The 16,664-nt window shown below is 34.6% G+C and overlaps 2 protein-coding genes across 4 annotated transcripts in view; one reads left to right on the top strand and one right to left on the bottom strand.

The window, feature by feature from the left end:
• The window catches only part of LOC142351847 (bestrophin-3-like), a 464,737-nt gene that overhangs the window by 281,294 nt on the left and 166,779 nt on the right, over positions 1-16,664 (bottom strand). The gene's annotated exons all lie outside the window — the stretch shown is intronic.
• Positions 7,637-16,664, top strand: part of LOC142351678 (hemicentin-2-like) — an 88,742-nt gene continuing 79,714 nt past the window's right edge. The window contains exon 1 of the mRNA XM_075403818.1: positions 7,637-7,670. Coding sequence (XP_075259933.1) covers positions 7,637-7,670 — 34 coding nt within the window. The remainder of the gene's footprint in view (positions 7,671-16,664) is intronic.

Below are 16,664 nucleotides of genomic sequence, written 5' to 3'. Positions count from 1 at the left end.
TTCGTTTGCATTGTAGAATTTATCAAGTATTTCCTGGTCTTCATTCGATGAATCTGATGTGTATTCGTATTCATCTATGCCTGGTGGATTTTCGTTTTGTCTCTCAGCTTCTATGCTATTTATTCTATTTTTGTTGTTATTATTGTTATATTTATGTCCGTTTCCTATGCGATCTTGTGATCTATTTCTGTTATTGTATTCTCTATTTGATGAATTTCGTCTGTCTTTTCTAGCATTGTTACTATTAGTATTTGTGCGATAGTTGTTTGAATTATGCCTACTATCGCTGATTGATCTATTTCTGTAGTTATCTCTTCTACTTGAATCTCTACTATTGTACCTCTGTCTATCATAATTATTATTATAATTGTTATTTCTGTTATTATTGTTATTATATGGTGATTGTGGTCTTGTTTGACTGTTATATCTTGAATTCGACCTACTGTTGTTTCGACTGTTATAATCATTGCTTCTGTTGTAGCTGTTTGTTCTGCTTCTGTTATAGTTATTTCTATTGTAACTTAAATTTCGGTTGTTATAATTGTTAGAGTTTTTGTTTCGTTGATCATTCGGTGTATTATAGTTATTTCGTGATTGTGGTCTATATGTTGTTCTGCTTCTAGAACTGTTATAGACTGGTGACGTCGATGGTAATTGACGTCCAGTAACATTATTTGAGTCAATTCTCCGATTTGGTAAGTTTTGGTTGTTTCTCATATGACCGTAAAAGGATTTTTCTTTTGGTCTTGGTATGCTTTCTCTTCTTGGTCGTCTAAAGCATCTGCCTTTTGTATGACCATGAGAGCTACAGTAACTACAAAATAATGCAAATTTTGGTCGTCCTTTAAAGTTTTTTCTGTCGTAAGTATTGTTAATTCCATTAAGGACATTACAAATTGTTCCTTCAAACTGTTCTAAATCGTTTTGGTTTAAATCGTTTATATTGTTACATGCTATATTCATTTGTTTAAGATCGTCATGAATACTATTTGTTGTTTGATTAACTTCATATAATCGTTTGTGATTGTTTGTTATTGTTCTTGTCAAATCCATTTGGTCTATTTTGTCTACTAAGTTTTTGAATGTCATTTCTGGTTCTCTCGGTGTTTGTTTATGGTTTGCGTGTTTTTTCAGTGCTGCTGTTTTTAATTCGTTATCCAAACACCTAATAAATGTTTGGTTCATTACGCTGTTTCGATAATCTTCTGTATATAATGAATATGCTGTTTTGACAAGTGTTTCTATTCTTAGTGCAAGTGAGCGTAGTGACTCGTTAGTATGTTTTTGTAATTGTTGTAATACTATTTTTGCTTGTTGTTTTGATTTTTCTGAATCGAACATGTCTGAGAATTCTTTACAGAATATTTCCCAATCTAATTTTGTTTCACTCGGTAGAGTTGAATACCATTTTTGGGCTGGGCCTTGTAATGTATGTAATATTAAGGCTGCTCGTTTTACTTTCCATTGATGGTGACCTGGTTTGTTAACTGGTTCTATGCCACTGCTAAATATCATCGCTGCGACTATACTGTTCAAATATTCTTCGACAGTATATGCTGGATCTGTGCCATCGAATGGTCTTATTGTTGTTGGTACTGACCCACTACTTATGTTTTGTTCAATTAGTGGTTCTTCGTTTATGCTCATTGATGTCAATTGCTTATAAAATGGGAGTGGAGGTTCTGTAACTGTTGTTTCTCTTTCTTCCGTTGTATTAGAATTACTAGTTTGTGAATTTGATACTCTTGTTCTAGTTTCGTGTCTATGATTTGTTAAATAGTTATTCTCTGTGTTTCTATTTTCTAAGGGTCTATTGTTTTGTGTGTTCATGTCATTTATAGTTTTTTCTAGTTTGTCAAACATAAACTGTAATGCTTCATCTTGTTTTCTTTCCATGTTCTCATTTATTTGTCGAAATCTATTTTCTATGTTATCTATTAATTTATTTGTATGGTTTGTTACTTGTTCTGTTATTTCGTTTTTTAAGTTATTATAGTTTTGTGCTTCTTGTTCCCAATTTAGGTCGTTATTATCCGTTAGAGTATTTATATAATTATTATTTCTATAGTTGTTATTTTCTGTCAATTGAGTTTTCTTTCGTACTCTTTGGTTCACTGTATTTGGTATCCAATTGTGAAATCTTATTTCTTTTTCTCTTTCTTCGGAATCCGAAATAAATATTTCATCTGTAATTGTTTGTTGATGTCCAAATAAATTTGATGTTAGCAGTTTATCTGGTTTAATTGTTGATTTTTGTTTTGTTTGAAGATTTGTATTCATTTGAATATCTTTCGGTGTCGAAGTTGTTGTTACTGTTTTCGATAGGTTAAATGTGGTAGAACCCATTTGTCCCTGATCCAATATTTGTATATAATTTTCTAAACCTTGTATGTAATTTATGCTATCTGAGCATACTTTTAATGTGCTTTCAAAATACGGTGAATAATACTCACTGTTCCAAATTTGTTTTAGTTCCTCATTGAGTTTTTCAATTTCTGTTCTGAATGCTATTCAAAATTCTTTTCTTTTTTCGTTAATATGTTCAAAATTATCTAACCAGAATAAGAATGTGAACTCAGAAATTATTTGTACTACATCTAAGGTAGCTGATTTCAATTCTGTTTTTAATTCAATAATCTTTGTTAACCAATTGTTATAATTTGTTATATCGTTTCGAAGTTTATCGTTAACTGAGTGTATCGGTTTTTGATGTTCATTTAGATACTCAGATGTATTTCGTAGTAATTCGTATGTTGAAGTCGGTATCGCTGTTATTTTTGTTCGATCTTGGGATTCTTCGTGTCGTTTTAAAAATGTTTTTAAAATGTCTGGTAACGTTATGTCGTTTTGGAAATTATAGTATATTCGTTTTTGTTTGTTTTCGTTTGTTAATGAAAATATATAGTTTTTATTTAGTTGGTCTCTTCCTAGTAGTATTACTGGAAGATAATGAGCTAAATGATTTCTATGGATACTTATTTGTTGTATATGTTTTGTTTCTTTGAAGAAGTTATTCTTCAAATTTATTAATATTTTGTGTATTGTTTCGCGATTTTCTAAAGGACAATCATCAGAGATTGTAAATGGTATTAAGTAATTGTTATAATTGTTATCATCTAGTTGTTGATGGTAATTACTGGCCATTGTTATCTCTGTAGTGTTCTTAATTTAGAGGTTATTCTGTTTTAATTGTTAATTTTTCCGTTACGGATAATGAAAAATAATTGTTCGTTATTTCAAAATTAGTCCGGCACTGGTCGCACCAGATAAGACGTGTGCTGAGGTAGGGTTACCTAGGGAGGTTACTCTAACTCTGTCTTATGGAGTCTCAAGAATATAGTATATCTTAAGGCTTACCTGACTAACTAAAGTTCTATTCCTCTAGTCTGTTACTCTTCTATCTGAGCTTCAGTAGACAGTGCACCGGCCGCAATGCTAAAGTCTAACGTATATCTCAATACAAAACAAGAGCGGAGTAGAGAGAGAGAAATATACTTTATTATTATATCAGGTCTGACTGGTACCGACTAAAGGGTAGAGTTGTCTTGTTGTCTCTGGGAATAACAAATAAACATTTAAGGGAAAGGTATTTCCATAATTTCAACCAATCAGGGTTGAGTATTTTAGTATTTATTTATTAAATAAAACAAGTTTATAAATCCTTTTGTTGGAAGTCAACACTGACTCCAACTTCTGTTTTCAAACATAGGACTTTATCAGTAGCTTAGTTTGTAATGTACATTTATTAGAAGCTGCTGGTATTATTCAAGGTGAAGAGCTTTTTAAGATTTTTTGATCCTAAATAAGTCACCCCTACTTATCTTTAAAGACCCTCCCTATCTGCCCCCCCCCAACTACATACCTGCACCCCCCTACACCTTCAACCCAATGACCTCCACCTTCCCTGGTCTCTTCTCCGTATTCAAATTACAGAAACTACGCACCTACCCCAGCCCTACGCCATAGGAACATTGTACTTTAACAGTAACTTAGGTACTATTACATCGAAAGCAGAAACTGGTGGTAATACTTAAGGTGCAAAAATCATTATGAGAAATTTTCATCCCATAACAGTGTCTTCTCCTTATTAATAGCCACCCTCATCTTCTCAGCCGGCTATTATAGCGCTCCTATTTTTTTACTTCGTCGAATAAAAAAATGTTTCGCTTTACCTCATTTTGCCGCTTTTTCAACATTTTGCGTGATATCTTTTTGACTTCTCTAGGCTAGTTTCTCTCTTCGCTCATTCTGCTAAAAGTGATTTTGAACATCAGTTGAACAGAGTCATTATAAAAAATTGAAGTCAGAAATAGAAACGGGATAAACCCATAAAGCCCAATTTTAGATGCCCGCTATTTGAACATCGTTCCTATAAGTCTTAGTTACCATCTCTAATGCTTATTGGTATTGATATTAGCCCCTGCAGCCTCTCTCTAAGAAACAGAAGTACGTTATGTTCAACTACGAAATGCCATCAAAAAAATCGGACTTAAAAAATGTTTTTGTACAAAAATCTTTTTTTGTCAATATCTTCTATTCTTTCAATCCCAATCATGCTTATTGGAATCAACGGCGGCTATTTTCCGGCAATCTGCCGGGTATGTTTCAAACTACAGACACCAGTCAATAACCCCTACCTTTCACGTACCTACCTCCCCCTGCGCGCACCCCCCAAAAAAACAAACCCTCTTCCCTCTAAAATTAACTTCTCTTCCCTCTTCCCTCTAATTAACTTCTAACTGGTAGTTCATTTGCATCTCAAGTTCAATTGCATCAAAACCAGCAACCTCGGTTTTGGTTCCAATTTTCTTTTTGAATGGATGGCGACTTTTCTGTGATTATGGGCAGTTATTAGCTTCGGTGCACTGTGTGGCTTCGTTGTTCACTAGGTGCATCTTATCGATGATTGTTGAGGATGACCTTCATGTACTCCTCTTTATCAGAGACGATAAAGGGTACTCTATGGCTTCGTTGTTTTTTATGGTAATTTTCATATTAATCTCTAGCTCTAAATAATTAATTTCAATTTTATGAAAGCCGTAGTTTCATTTCAACAATCATCTTAACGCAATCAGCGACATTTTTTTTAAAAAAAGTTGAGATTGAAATTAATGAAAAACGAAAACTGTAAATCGAAAATAGGACGACAATAACTTAAGATTACATAAATTTACAAGAAAAAAATTGACAAGATTGAAAAAAAACTTGAAGCACAAAACTGCTAAGTTAGTTGAAATGGCATGTTTGGCATCCAGTATCCAATCAGGAGCAAAATATTTAACGCTCGCAGCGGATGCTCTTGAGTAACAGAAAATTATCAAATAACATAGCCGCACTTTCACCGGAAATCAAATGCTGTTTTTATTGCAAATTGAAATTTGCGATTTTAAATCAATTTTAAGCAGGAAAGTTTTTAAATCTTATCAAAGAAAACAGAGAAAGCTGACAATAAGAAAACTCAGCCAATAATTCAATGAAAAAACCGTCTTGTAATCAAGTGTAAGGTAAAGTTTCTTTTCATAAATCTGGCAACAAAACTGTGAAAACAAATGATTATTAAAAAAGACTGTTGATTTCCGAAACAATGGAGCTGGTTGGAGTATTTGTTGACTCCGAAGTCGTGTCAACAATAGCAAACGACTCATTGGCCAATAAAAAACACTTCAACTGATGCTTGAAGATTTTTCCAGTAATTTACTACAAATGCAGTTTGCCAAAAATCTTGACCACATTTTAGCAAATTCTATTGGAAAGGAATAACCTAACCTCTTCTTGAACTGGCCCAAAAAGTCTTTGGCTGTAGACAACTTGGAACTTATTTGAAGACTTGTAAACACCTGCTTGTGTCTTTATGAATAATTTCAAATTCGGTACATTTGAACAACGTATTTGAAATTTCTGCGCATAAAAACGCAGATTACCTAATTGACGTATATGGGTCGCGTAAACCATTTAATAAACTCCGTGGAAGCTCTAGTCAAGAAAAGCAGGATGGATGAATCTAAAAGCAATTAAAAGCATAAGAAACTAGCGGAAGTGAGGCAGTTGCCAGAAACAAGTATGAAGCTTTTTTCAACGACAAAAAGTTATACAATGGAATTTTGTTAATATGGTTTCTTTTATCGCTTATCATCCGATAAACCTGCAAATTTGCAGTTTCATTTTCTTGAAATGATTTTCAGGAAATATCTCATTTGGCAACATAATTTTCTTTTCTTGATTTTTTTTACTCTATTTATTACCAAAAAACTACAAAAAAACTTGCCAAACTGAAAATGGGCCAACCAAAAACATTGTCAGTTATTTATCAGTTATTAATGAGGTTTAATGATAAAAAGGAGCAAAAATGAAGCGAAACTAGAAGTTTGCAAAAAGTTCACAAATGCAGCGTTTAAAAATGACAACCTGTCGAAGCCCAAAAAACCGAATTATCTTGCTTAAAAAATTTGTAAAAGTTCAATTATGTCAGTCTTAAGTTCAGTCTTTGTGATGAACAAAAAATGGGGGCAGAAGTGAAGTTTTAAAAGCAAACAAGTTTTAGCAGACAAAGCTGCGAATAAAACTAAAAAATTCACAAATTTTTGTGAAAAGTTATAGAGCCACAAATATTATTTGTTGTCAAATGTTCAATCGAAACATAAGCTTAAATGCTATTTAATTAGAAAATCCTGGTTCATAAACGATCATTGTAATCAGTTCAACCCATGCAATCACCCATGCAATCACACTCGTTTCCTTCTGGGAAAAATTTTTTGAGGTAAAAACTTCCTGTTCTGGGCAATCACATTTCACCCGCCACTGAGTTACAGCTAGTATGATAATGCCTTAAATTTTGAGCTCCCCACTCATTAGGTGAGTCAAAAACTTATCAACATAGATTTTCACCGCTCATGAATGACACACTATTCAAGGCCGACTCGCCTCTTAACTTCTGCAATAAGGATTCATAGATTTGCTCCCGTTTCATATGTGTCTATAATCTCGCATCCCTTGCAAGGAGCATGGTTGCAGACTCCAGAATTGCTGTAACAGAGACTGGTTGAGATAACCTACTGAAGGCTACCGACAACCCCGCTGGCTGCAAATTTCTGTTATCAGCCAGAGTAGCGATTCGTTTGAGTGTCTTACGAACTGTCTCTGAAAATCCTCCAAACGTTTCAAAAGCCAGAGGAATGAATTGAATTCCGAATTCACTACAATTCTGGGCGTACTGTTCGTACTTCCTGTCTTCAGCAGCTGACAGTGCGAAACTACTCCTCTCCGACGCATTTACAATGAGGCTTGACTGCAAGGGAGAAGTGACGGTAACGTCTAAAGCTGCTGGTTGACCTGCATTCCATACAGGTAAGAAAATATCGCTCGGTCTGGAGTTATTGTCGGGTAGTAAACTTTTCTGTTCACAGATGGGAGACAAAAGAGCTCTAGAGCAAGCTGATATAATTTTGTCTCGTATACGATCATGACGAGAGATCATATCACCGCGACCATGGTATGACACCACATGGTCGTCCATTACATCTACAGTCCCAGATTTACAAAAGGGAGATTTTTCTCGTTCTCATACAGTTTTACACCCAGGCGATATTTGAGAGCAACACGGAGATCATTGAAAGATAGGTGTAATTCCAGAGCTGGAATGGGGGCTGCGGATAACCAGGCACCAGACTGCGGTAGAGAAAGAGATTGTAAACGAGCTTTTTCTCTTATGGAACTTTGTTTTCCTATCAAGTTGTCGAAGGCTGAGTTATCAAGTTCTTCCTGAATTTTTCTTTGAGAAGGACATGTCATCGTAATTAATGCTTAAATGCACCATTAAAACACATGTATGAGCCTTAAAAAGAGTTGTAAATATGAGAGATGTATAAAGAAAATCAATAATTTCCGTAATTTTGTTCAAAAAGGTCTACACTTTAAAAGTAGTTTGAGAGAGTTTTTGGTTCTGTAATTGGTAATTTTTCAGTGTTAATAAATTACCACCAGAGTTTTGACAACTCAGGGATGTTAAATTTGAAGTAGATAAAATGTTATGATCTTTAAAAAAGATGCCCCCCTAATGTTATCCATTTTTTTTTGTAAAAAATAAAGCAACACCTATAAAAGCCTCGCTATTGCGTGATGCGGTAATTAACAACACAAAGTTTTCATTAATAAAATCTATAATTGGTCGAAAATTTTGGTAAAGTGAAAAAAAGTTTACGATAATTACTTCAAAATTTTTTTACTTGTTTCATCTGGATAACACCTAGAAAAAAATGAAATTAAAATATTCAGTTTCAAATTAAAATTTTACGCTTAAATGGCTTTCTAATGGTGCTACTTATGTCTTTCAACGTGGTCAGGACAATATTCAACACCTTATATTGCGTGGAGGACAACAAGTGTGACCGGCGCAGGCCAAACTTCAAGTAAATACGTCTCACATACGCAATTGATGCTGCCAATAGAGGCATCAAGACCTCTGAGTATCAATGGGAAAAATTGTGAAATTGACTTTTCTGTTCACCAATTCAAGAAAGAGCAAAGTAGTAAATTTGAGTCTCTTCTTAGATAAGTCTTTGAGATTGTCAGCAGCGATATAGACGTTCTGTAGGAAGCTTTTCGATATTGTTTCAAGGGAACTGAAAGATGTTGTCATGTCATATTGTGGCAACGAGTCTTCATGATACTTTTTAATAAACATTTTTTGACCAACTGGGAGAAGCAAGAAAGGGAAGATTGTCTAAACATCAAAACGCTTGTCTTCAAATCATTGAAGACTCAAATGGTGCTTTGAACACCTTCTGTGGCCTTACAAATCAATTTTTTTATAGTGACTAATTTTGAATTCATTGCCGTAGCTTATTAAAGAGACGCAAAAATATTTTTCAAAGGTTCTAATTAACCAAACAATTTGCGAAGTTAATCAATTACTGAACTTTAAAATAGTTTTGATCCGCTTAATTTTGATTTGAATGACATCAGAAATTATATGGTCAAAAATACTAGATCACCGTAAACATCTAGATTGAGCCCCAAATTAAAGTTTTACTGCTCATGAACAATTACTATGGAGAACCATGAGCGGAATAAAGTTATGTTAAAGAAAAGAAATTAAGTTCGTGGAAAACATGCAAACATTCTTTTGATCCCGGGTTGACCACCATAGATAAATCTTGGCAACCATATCCAAGCCATATATGGTGACCAAGAAAACTTGGCAACCATATACCTGCCCATACGAAATTTCAAACGTAGGCTGAAGAAGCGTGAAATAAGTGCCTGTGACATATTTTAGTGGTGAAAAGTCTCTGTTGAAACTTTGAAAAAAGTTCAAGTTCATGGTTTCTTGGCAACCATATATATGACCATAAACGTTCATGGTGCCATGGATGACCATATATGGTCAAATTCAAATCGTTCAAATGCGAATTTTTAGCAGATATCGGAAAAGATCTGTTCTCCAAAAAAGTGTTTGGAGACGTATTGCAGAAAACTTGTTGTTTATTTTTTTCATCTTGTGTCAGGGCATCCCTTTCATAAATTTTTTAGATAACTGCTCGACCCATATAAACCGTTTTAAGTTGAACAATCAGTTAATTCCTGCCTGCTGTTTGACTGATGGGGTCTCTGGAAACTTTCATATAAACAATCAGTATCTCACAAAGTCAATACAGATTTATTCAGCTCAATCGTAAACAAAGGTAACATAATTAGGACCTGGTTCGCAAATACTATGAACTTGAATTAATTTTGCTATCAGAATTTATTGTATAATTTGAAGAACTTACCCTTTTATCCTTTATCATAACAAATAGGCAAAACTTTCAGAAGTTTTCTGAACTTTTTTTCCAAAGATGATGGGCGTTTTTGTTGCAGTTTGCATTTTGCTGATGGTTCTCGGTTGCAATACTGAGTCGGTCAATCCCTTGGCACTTCGCTCGAGTTAGTAAAACAATTAACTTGCTTACAACTTATGTAAAGACCAATTAAGCGATACGAGTTTTATTTTAAGTTGAATAAGTGATATGAATGAAAAGTTTAGCTCTTCGAAAGGATGAACATACAGAGTTATCCTTATACCTTTTTAAGCATGGTAATATTTTGGTTACGGAAAGCAAAATTGTCAATAAACAATAGGAAGTGTTACAGAACGTCAAACTCTGGCCAAAAAGCGTACCTATCTGAACTCTAAACAAGTAACGAGAATTTTTCTCAACTGAAGGGATAAACAGATTACCCGTACTATAACCCAACCAAAATGTACCCTAATCAAAAAATGCCACTGTCCAGGTTGAGGCGCAACACTTTTTTGAGCTCAAAGTTTGAGGTGATCAAACAAACAGTTCTTTTAACTGCAAGAGAGCGCGCTTTTAATTTTAGATAATTAGATCAGAAGTTTCAAACATCGACTTAATAGCATTTCTAGTGCAGCCGTTGAGAAAATTGCTCAGAACTTCTCAGACTTTCAGAACTTCTCAGAATTTTTTCTCAGATGTTAAGATTTATTGTTGCTATTTGTTTTTTCTTGATCATTCGCGATCGCAGTTCATTCAATTCGATTATATATCGGCCAAATTAGTAAACATTTAATTGCTTGTAACCGTAAAAAAGGCCTGCTGACTAAAAACGAGTTAAATTTTTTATTTGAAATAGTTCATACATTTGTATTAATTAGCTCTTCAACAAGTCAAAATGCACAGATTCGACCGTTGGGCTGACTTAAGTTACGTGGTTGTAAAAGTTATCGTTATCAATCATATTTAAACCAGCTCTTAAGGGAGATTTTTTTACGATACTCGGATCGAGACGTCAGCGCCATTCAGCGCAATATTTTGCAAAAAGAAATGTTGACTACGTTGACATTATCTAAGAAATGTGCTGAACCAGCTGAAGTTTTAAAAAAAATCAACTCAAAATCTTGGCATAATAGTACGTTGAAATGAGCATTTCCTACAAAACGGTCTATTAATTAAAAATTTAATTGAGCTGAATTTCAGGAATCAATGTCAAATGTGATTGAATGATGGCTAAATTACCAGTGTCGGGTTCGAGACGTAAATCATTTCATTTTTTGCAATGTTTCAGTGCATATCAGCGCATTAAAGTTTAAGATATTTAAGTATTAAAAAAATTTTAATGCATTTCACCGCACTTTCTGGCATAATAATCAAAAAAATTCCTTCACCTGGGTACGATCCTCTAAATTAGGACATAAAAACAATCTTGTCCTCCGTGTGGTGATTAAACCCACAATTAGCTTTTCAATTTAATGTAGTCGCATATCTAAGCTAAATTACTACTTATCCAAGTGTTGAGGTTTCATGTACTTTTCGAGCAAATGTTGAAGAAGTTGATAGGGCTTGCTGGACGTCAACGGAGGCTCACTTTTTAAAAGGAGGTTTAAAAAACATTAATCGAGGTGCAATAAGCGTAAGCATAGTTACCTGGTTAAGTGAAGAAAATACCTCAAATTGGAAAGAATATTGACATCGTCCGTACAATATCGTGCCCAAAAGATCTGAAAACTTTGGTGTCAGAGCTAAGACACCAGACCTTGTTGCACTCGGCCTCAAGCAATAAAGTTTTCACTATAACTGAGAGCAATTAGACAACCGAAACCAAGTTTGAAATTCGACTTGAACAAGCTCACTTCTGACTAATTTATTGAGAAAACATGCAACAAGTTTCGACAGCGATCAATTATTAGATTTTAAAGTTCTTTTTACATTTGTAGCATTTCAAATTTCTTAACGATTTACCTCTTTCTATTAACCTTCCGAAGATATCATGGAAGATGCTCTCCAAAAAAAAATTGTGACCTATCTCGGATAAGAATAAAGATCTGCGACGATGATCTGGGAAACGCAAGTTAATATAAAAATAGCAAAATTCGCTTTAAAAAAAATTCGTTGAACAAAAATAGGGATTGCAGTTTAAAAGTGGATGCTTAAAATTATTTTCTGTGTCTGAACCGAGGAGAAGTAAGAGGTCTGTTGCACACGATGCACAAATAACTCTTCTTACAACATCCTTTCAATCTGACAAACTGCCTCCTGCACGTTCGAAACGACTATCTCTTTGTTCCCTTAAATTGCTACAGACCAAATCTTGTGCCAACCGAATACTTTCGATGTGCAGAGGGAGGCGCTACAGAAGATATGTACCGCTATACCTTCAACCTCCTCTACCGCGATTAGATCAAAGACATACTCGCGAAAAGAGAGCCACCACAAGAGGAGAAGGACATCAAATCACCATTTTGCAAACTAACCGCGTTGCAACTTGGACTTATATCCCCGAGCTCTGACTGCATGTCTACACCGCGACCAGGAATTCGTCGAAGTCTTCCGTCATCCACATAAACGCGCCCCGGATTTTGAATTCGAGCATTGTTAGTGGGCCACAGTCCTAGAGACCCCCACTGTTCTTATCATCGAGATACTGGCCAATCAGGTTTTTCTGAACAAAAACTTGAAAACCTTTCTATCTGTCTATGTTTTTAATTTAATTATTTTACTTTACTTCACTAATTTTGTTCATCATTCCAACATAACCCTTCACTGTAATTGATGAATTCGGAACAAATCTCTTTCTTTTCTTTTCTCTGCTCGGAACAAAGAGGGAATTAAATCTACAATTAAGTTTTAAAAATGTTAAGTAGCTCACAGTAGCTAAGTTGGATACTAAGCAGAAGGTAAGCTGGTAAATTCGATCGAAAAAAAGCCGTACCAAAAATAAATTAATTTAAATAACTTTATACTACCGACAGAGACTAACAGACTACAACTCTCCTCCCAGCTGGGACCAAATTAGCACTACAGGATAGTGAGAGTCAGCTGAACACTTACCAAACAGGATCGACGTCACTGACCAGAAATCTTTGTCACTTGCATCTTCACTGGCTCATCAATAGACAGGATCCGGACCCCTTACTGAGGACTCTAATCACTCACTTCACTCGACAGGGATCAACACATTCAACATATTGTCAACCCCGGATGGATGTAGCAGACGAAAACATAGAGTGACCTATCCACCAATTACGGACTGAGAATTCTCTATTCCCTTTTATATAGCGCTTGCAGGCCTGACTCTAGTCAGTCTAATAGATAGTTGCACTTTATGTATATCATGGACTTCATATGTTATTGCTACCGTTATAAATGAAGTTTGTCTTCAGTGTTTTATAGAGTCGGCTAATCAGAGAGAACAGGGCAAGCCTACTTCGCGCGCAGAAATATGTAGCCCTAACTCTATGCCCCTAAGGCTGTAAAAGGTACCCAACTAGGGTCTGCCTTAATGCTTTTACTACAAGGATGATTTTGCAAGATAGCATTGTGATATCGATGGGGTTATTTCAAATTTGCACTTTTTTGTTTTCGGAACCAATTGACGGGAGGCAATAGAAGAGCCAAGTAGTTGTTTCTTGGCTTATTTAGATTGTACAATTTATCTTTCATGTAAACTTTTTTCAATCAGCTTCCTAAGATTGTTGGTTATGAAATCCAGCTGATGAGTTTTTAACTGCTCCATATATTCCTAACCTAGTACCACTTTTTTCGATTAAAAATCCAATGTTTACGTAAAAAGCGTGTAGTGTTTTTTACAGAGAAAATGAAAACAATTTGTGTTCATTTGTCCATTTTTCACAGTAGAGATCAAGTTGTCAGGGCCATTATCAAATTGAGCTAAGTAGTGTCTGTCATTGGTTACAAATTGCAAACAATCTACCCAGTAATTAAATCTTAACTAATTGTTTAACCAGGACCTGTACACTATTGTTGACCGGGGTCTACACCATGTAAAATCCAGGCAGGTGTACCGAGGTTGAAAATGTGGGATTTAGTCCAGACAAAAGGGGAATTTCCATTCGGATCCGCAGCTTGCCGGATAAGGCTTTGTTGACCTGTTTGGATTAGGGCATTACCTCTAATAACTGGTTTATTAATTCTAACTGTAACTACGGGTTTTTAAATCTATAACTAACTGTTCATAATAAACCACTGGAAAATAAACAAGGAACTATACCTCCTTTAGTATGTTCAAAACAACAAATTCGTCAGAACATACATGGCATATATAAACAATTTGTTTGTTTTGTGCTGGAAAATTCACCTTTGGTTTATCAGAACAAAAAGCTTTTGCAGTATAGATTTGAAGGTTCAATTTTGAATTCTGTGCTTTCTAAAGGAACGCTCTCTTTTTAATTGTCGAACGCTAGAATTTATTTCTGCGTAATTAAAGCGTTTTTAATCCCATAAGAATTTCAAACTGATTATTTTCGATTTCATTTCAGCTCAAAATTGATTCCCGAAAGAGCGGCCAAATTTGAAAACAAAACAAAATGCGAATTATTTGTTCAATTCTTGAATTATGTCTTGAATAATTGCAATTCTCGCTTAATTGTGAGCATTATGAAAATGTTTGAGCCTTTTGGAGATAAAATGAAGTTTGTATTTGATGTTTTGCCCATGATTAAATTGTCAATTTTGTTGTTTCTTTTGACTAAATTAATCATCTGCAACGGGGAGAATTTTGGTTATTATTCTCCTCATGATAACGATGAGGGTGGAAATGGCGATGTTGACGGTGGAGGGAAAATGTACCTGTACACCCCAACCAATTGTAAGTCAACTTCCAATCAATTTTCAACCTGCAAAATTTGCCCAAAATTTAAATAGCTCTCCTCTCCAAACCAACCAAGTTAATCAGACAATGTATAACAGTATAACCAATATACTTAAACATACACAGCGTGTACCGTTAAAGCGGTTTGAAAACGCAATTTCAAAATTTGTTTTTAATTTTGATTAATTAAATATTTACAAAACTGAGACATAATTAAACACAGCACTCTATTTCGATTGCTACGAACTATTCTTGACAAATCTGTTTGTGTAGTTTTAGTTTTTTTGAAGTAGTTAGTTAGGGAAACTAAAATGTATATTTCGTTACTTGTCTTTTTTCTGTCAATTTTATTATATCTGAGCTACGCTATAAATCCTCTGCCGGCCCAAACTGGTAAGTTCATACATTTTAAGACTTTTTTTGGGTGTGTGTAAGTGTATATATATATATATATATATATATATATATATATATATATATATATATATATATATATATATATATATATATATATATATATGTGTGTGTGTGTGTGTGTGTGTGTAGTGTAAGTGTGTGGTACGGGGGTGGAGGGCAGGAGGGGGCAGAAATATGTTAGTCGATGTGTCTTTTGTTCTATCAATTATGAAGAATTAAAATATCTCATCTTATATGTGAAGACCCAATTGAAATTCCCTTTCTCATCAAAACATTCTCTGGACAAGTTCTTGAACTGATTGAAATCCATCATTGACCAGAACTGCTGGAACAAAAGACAATTTAATATATTTTACAGAAAAATTAATATGTCATGTAGGTATATTTACGGGCTACGGGTGATATCATAATCGAACCATCCAATGTATATTAATGGAGCGTCCGTTTCAGGCAATTAAAAAGTTTGTAACCTGCTCGTTAACTTAGACCGTTTTGATATAATTTCTACAGTAATGTTCACGGCAAGGTTTCTGGGTCTTTCCTGTTTGGTTGTCAGATCTTGTTGTTGATAGAAAAACCCACATATCTGACAGACATCACTGGGACTTGAAGCACAATTCATTCTGAATTTGTGCATAATTGAAGCACAATTCATTTAGGATTGTGCATAAGTCTTTTTGAATTTCTCTTTGAGTTCAAACATCATATTTGATAATTTTCATCCTAGATATGCATGAACAAAATGACTTAATTGCTAAGTTTAACGGTATAGCCTTGAGTTCAATATTCTACTCACTATTCTTGTTTCAAGTAATATTTTAGCAGCTTTGTCATCATAGAATCAGTTTTTAAAAACTCATATATACAAAGATAATCTGTACATATGAAAATGAAAAAAATAAAGGAAATTTGAACACGGATTCAATAGCTCTGTTATGCATAAAACGAAAGTACCCAGATTGAGGTCCCAGACCCCGACGGAATCAACTATGTTCAGACCGAAGATGAATGTACCAGGGTGTGCGTACGAGCGTTGTGCGTACAAAATTACATTGTCTGGATCTGGAAACATTGAAATACGCAGGAAAATATGAAAATGGAAGCACGAAAGTTTGGATATCACCGCACAAAAGTCAACATGAACGCCGAAAGTCTGGACATGAACACATATGAATCTGGACATGAGCTCACTAATTTTTTCAGCCCTGTTAAAAAGCCTAATATATATCAGATGACATATTGCACTCTTACTCCAGAGTACACACTGAAGTGGCAGGCTTTAATACGGAGATCTGAAACTCACTTCAAATAATAATTAGCAAACTGTCGAGTGCGAAAAAGACTGCACTCAGTCTTTTGCGTTGTGTTTAAGAATTTTACTTCTTGTGTCATAAAAAGCAGCTGCAGTTGAAAAAGAACAAGTATATCATATTTAGTCAAAAAACATTTTGCAACGCTTATCTTAAGCCTAGACAAAGTTTTGTAAAACTCTACTAACCAGTTAATGATTTTGAGGATGTCCATACGAAATGAACAACTTATGGTAATTTCAACTATATAAGTTGTGTTATTGTTGCTTGTCTGACTTTGAACGCGTGAATGTTTGGACATCAACAACGAAAGTTTGAACATGAACGCAG

The sequence above is a fragment of the Convolutriloba macropyga genome, chromosome 13 (genome assembly GCF_964194025.1).
Source record: "Convolutriloba macropyga chromosome 13, txConMacr16.3, whole genome shotgun sequence".
NCBI classification, from domain to species: domain Eukaryota; kingdom Metazoa; phylum Xenacoelomorpha; order Acoela; family Convolutidae; genus Convolutriloba; species Convolutriloba macropyga.
The sequence above is the reverse complement of the archived record's forward strand: the minus strand, read 5'-3'. Positions and strand labels throughout refer to the sequence as shown.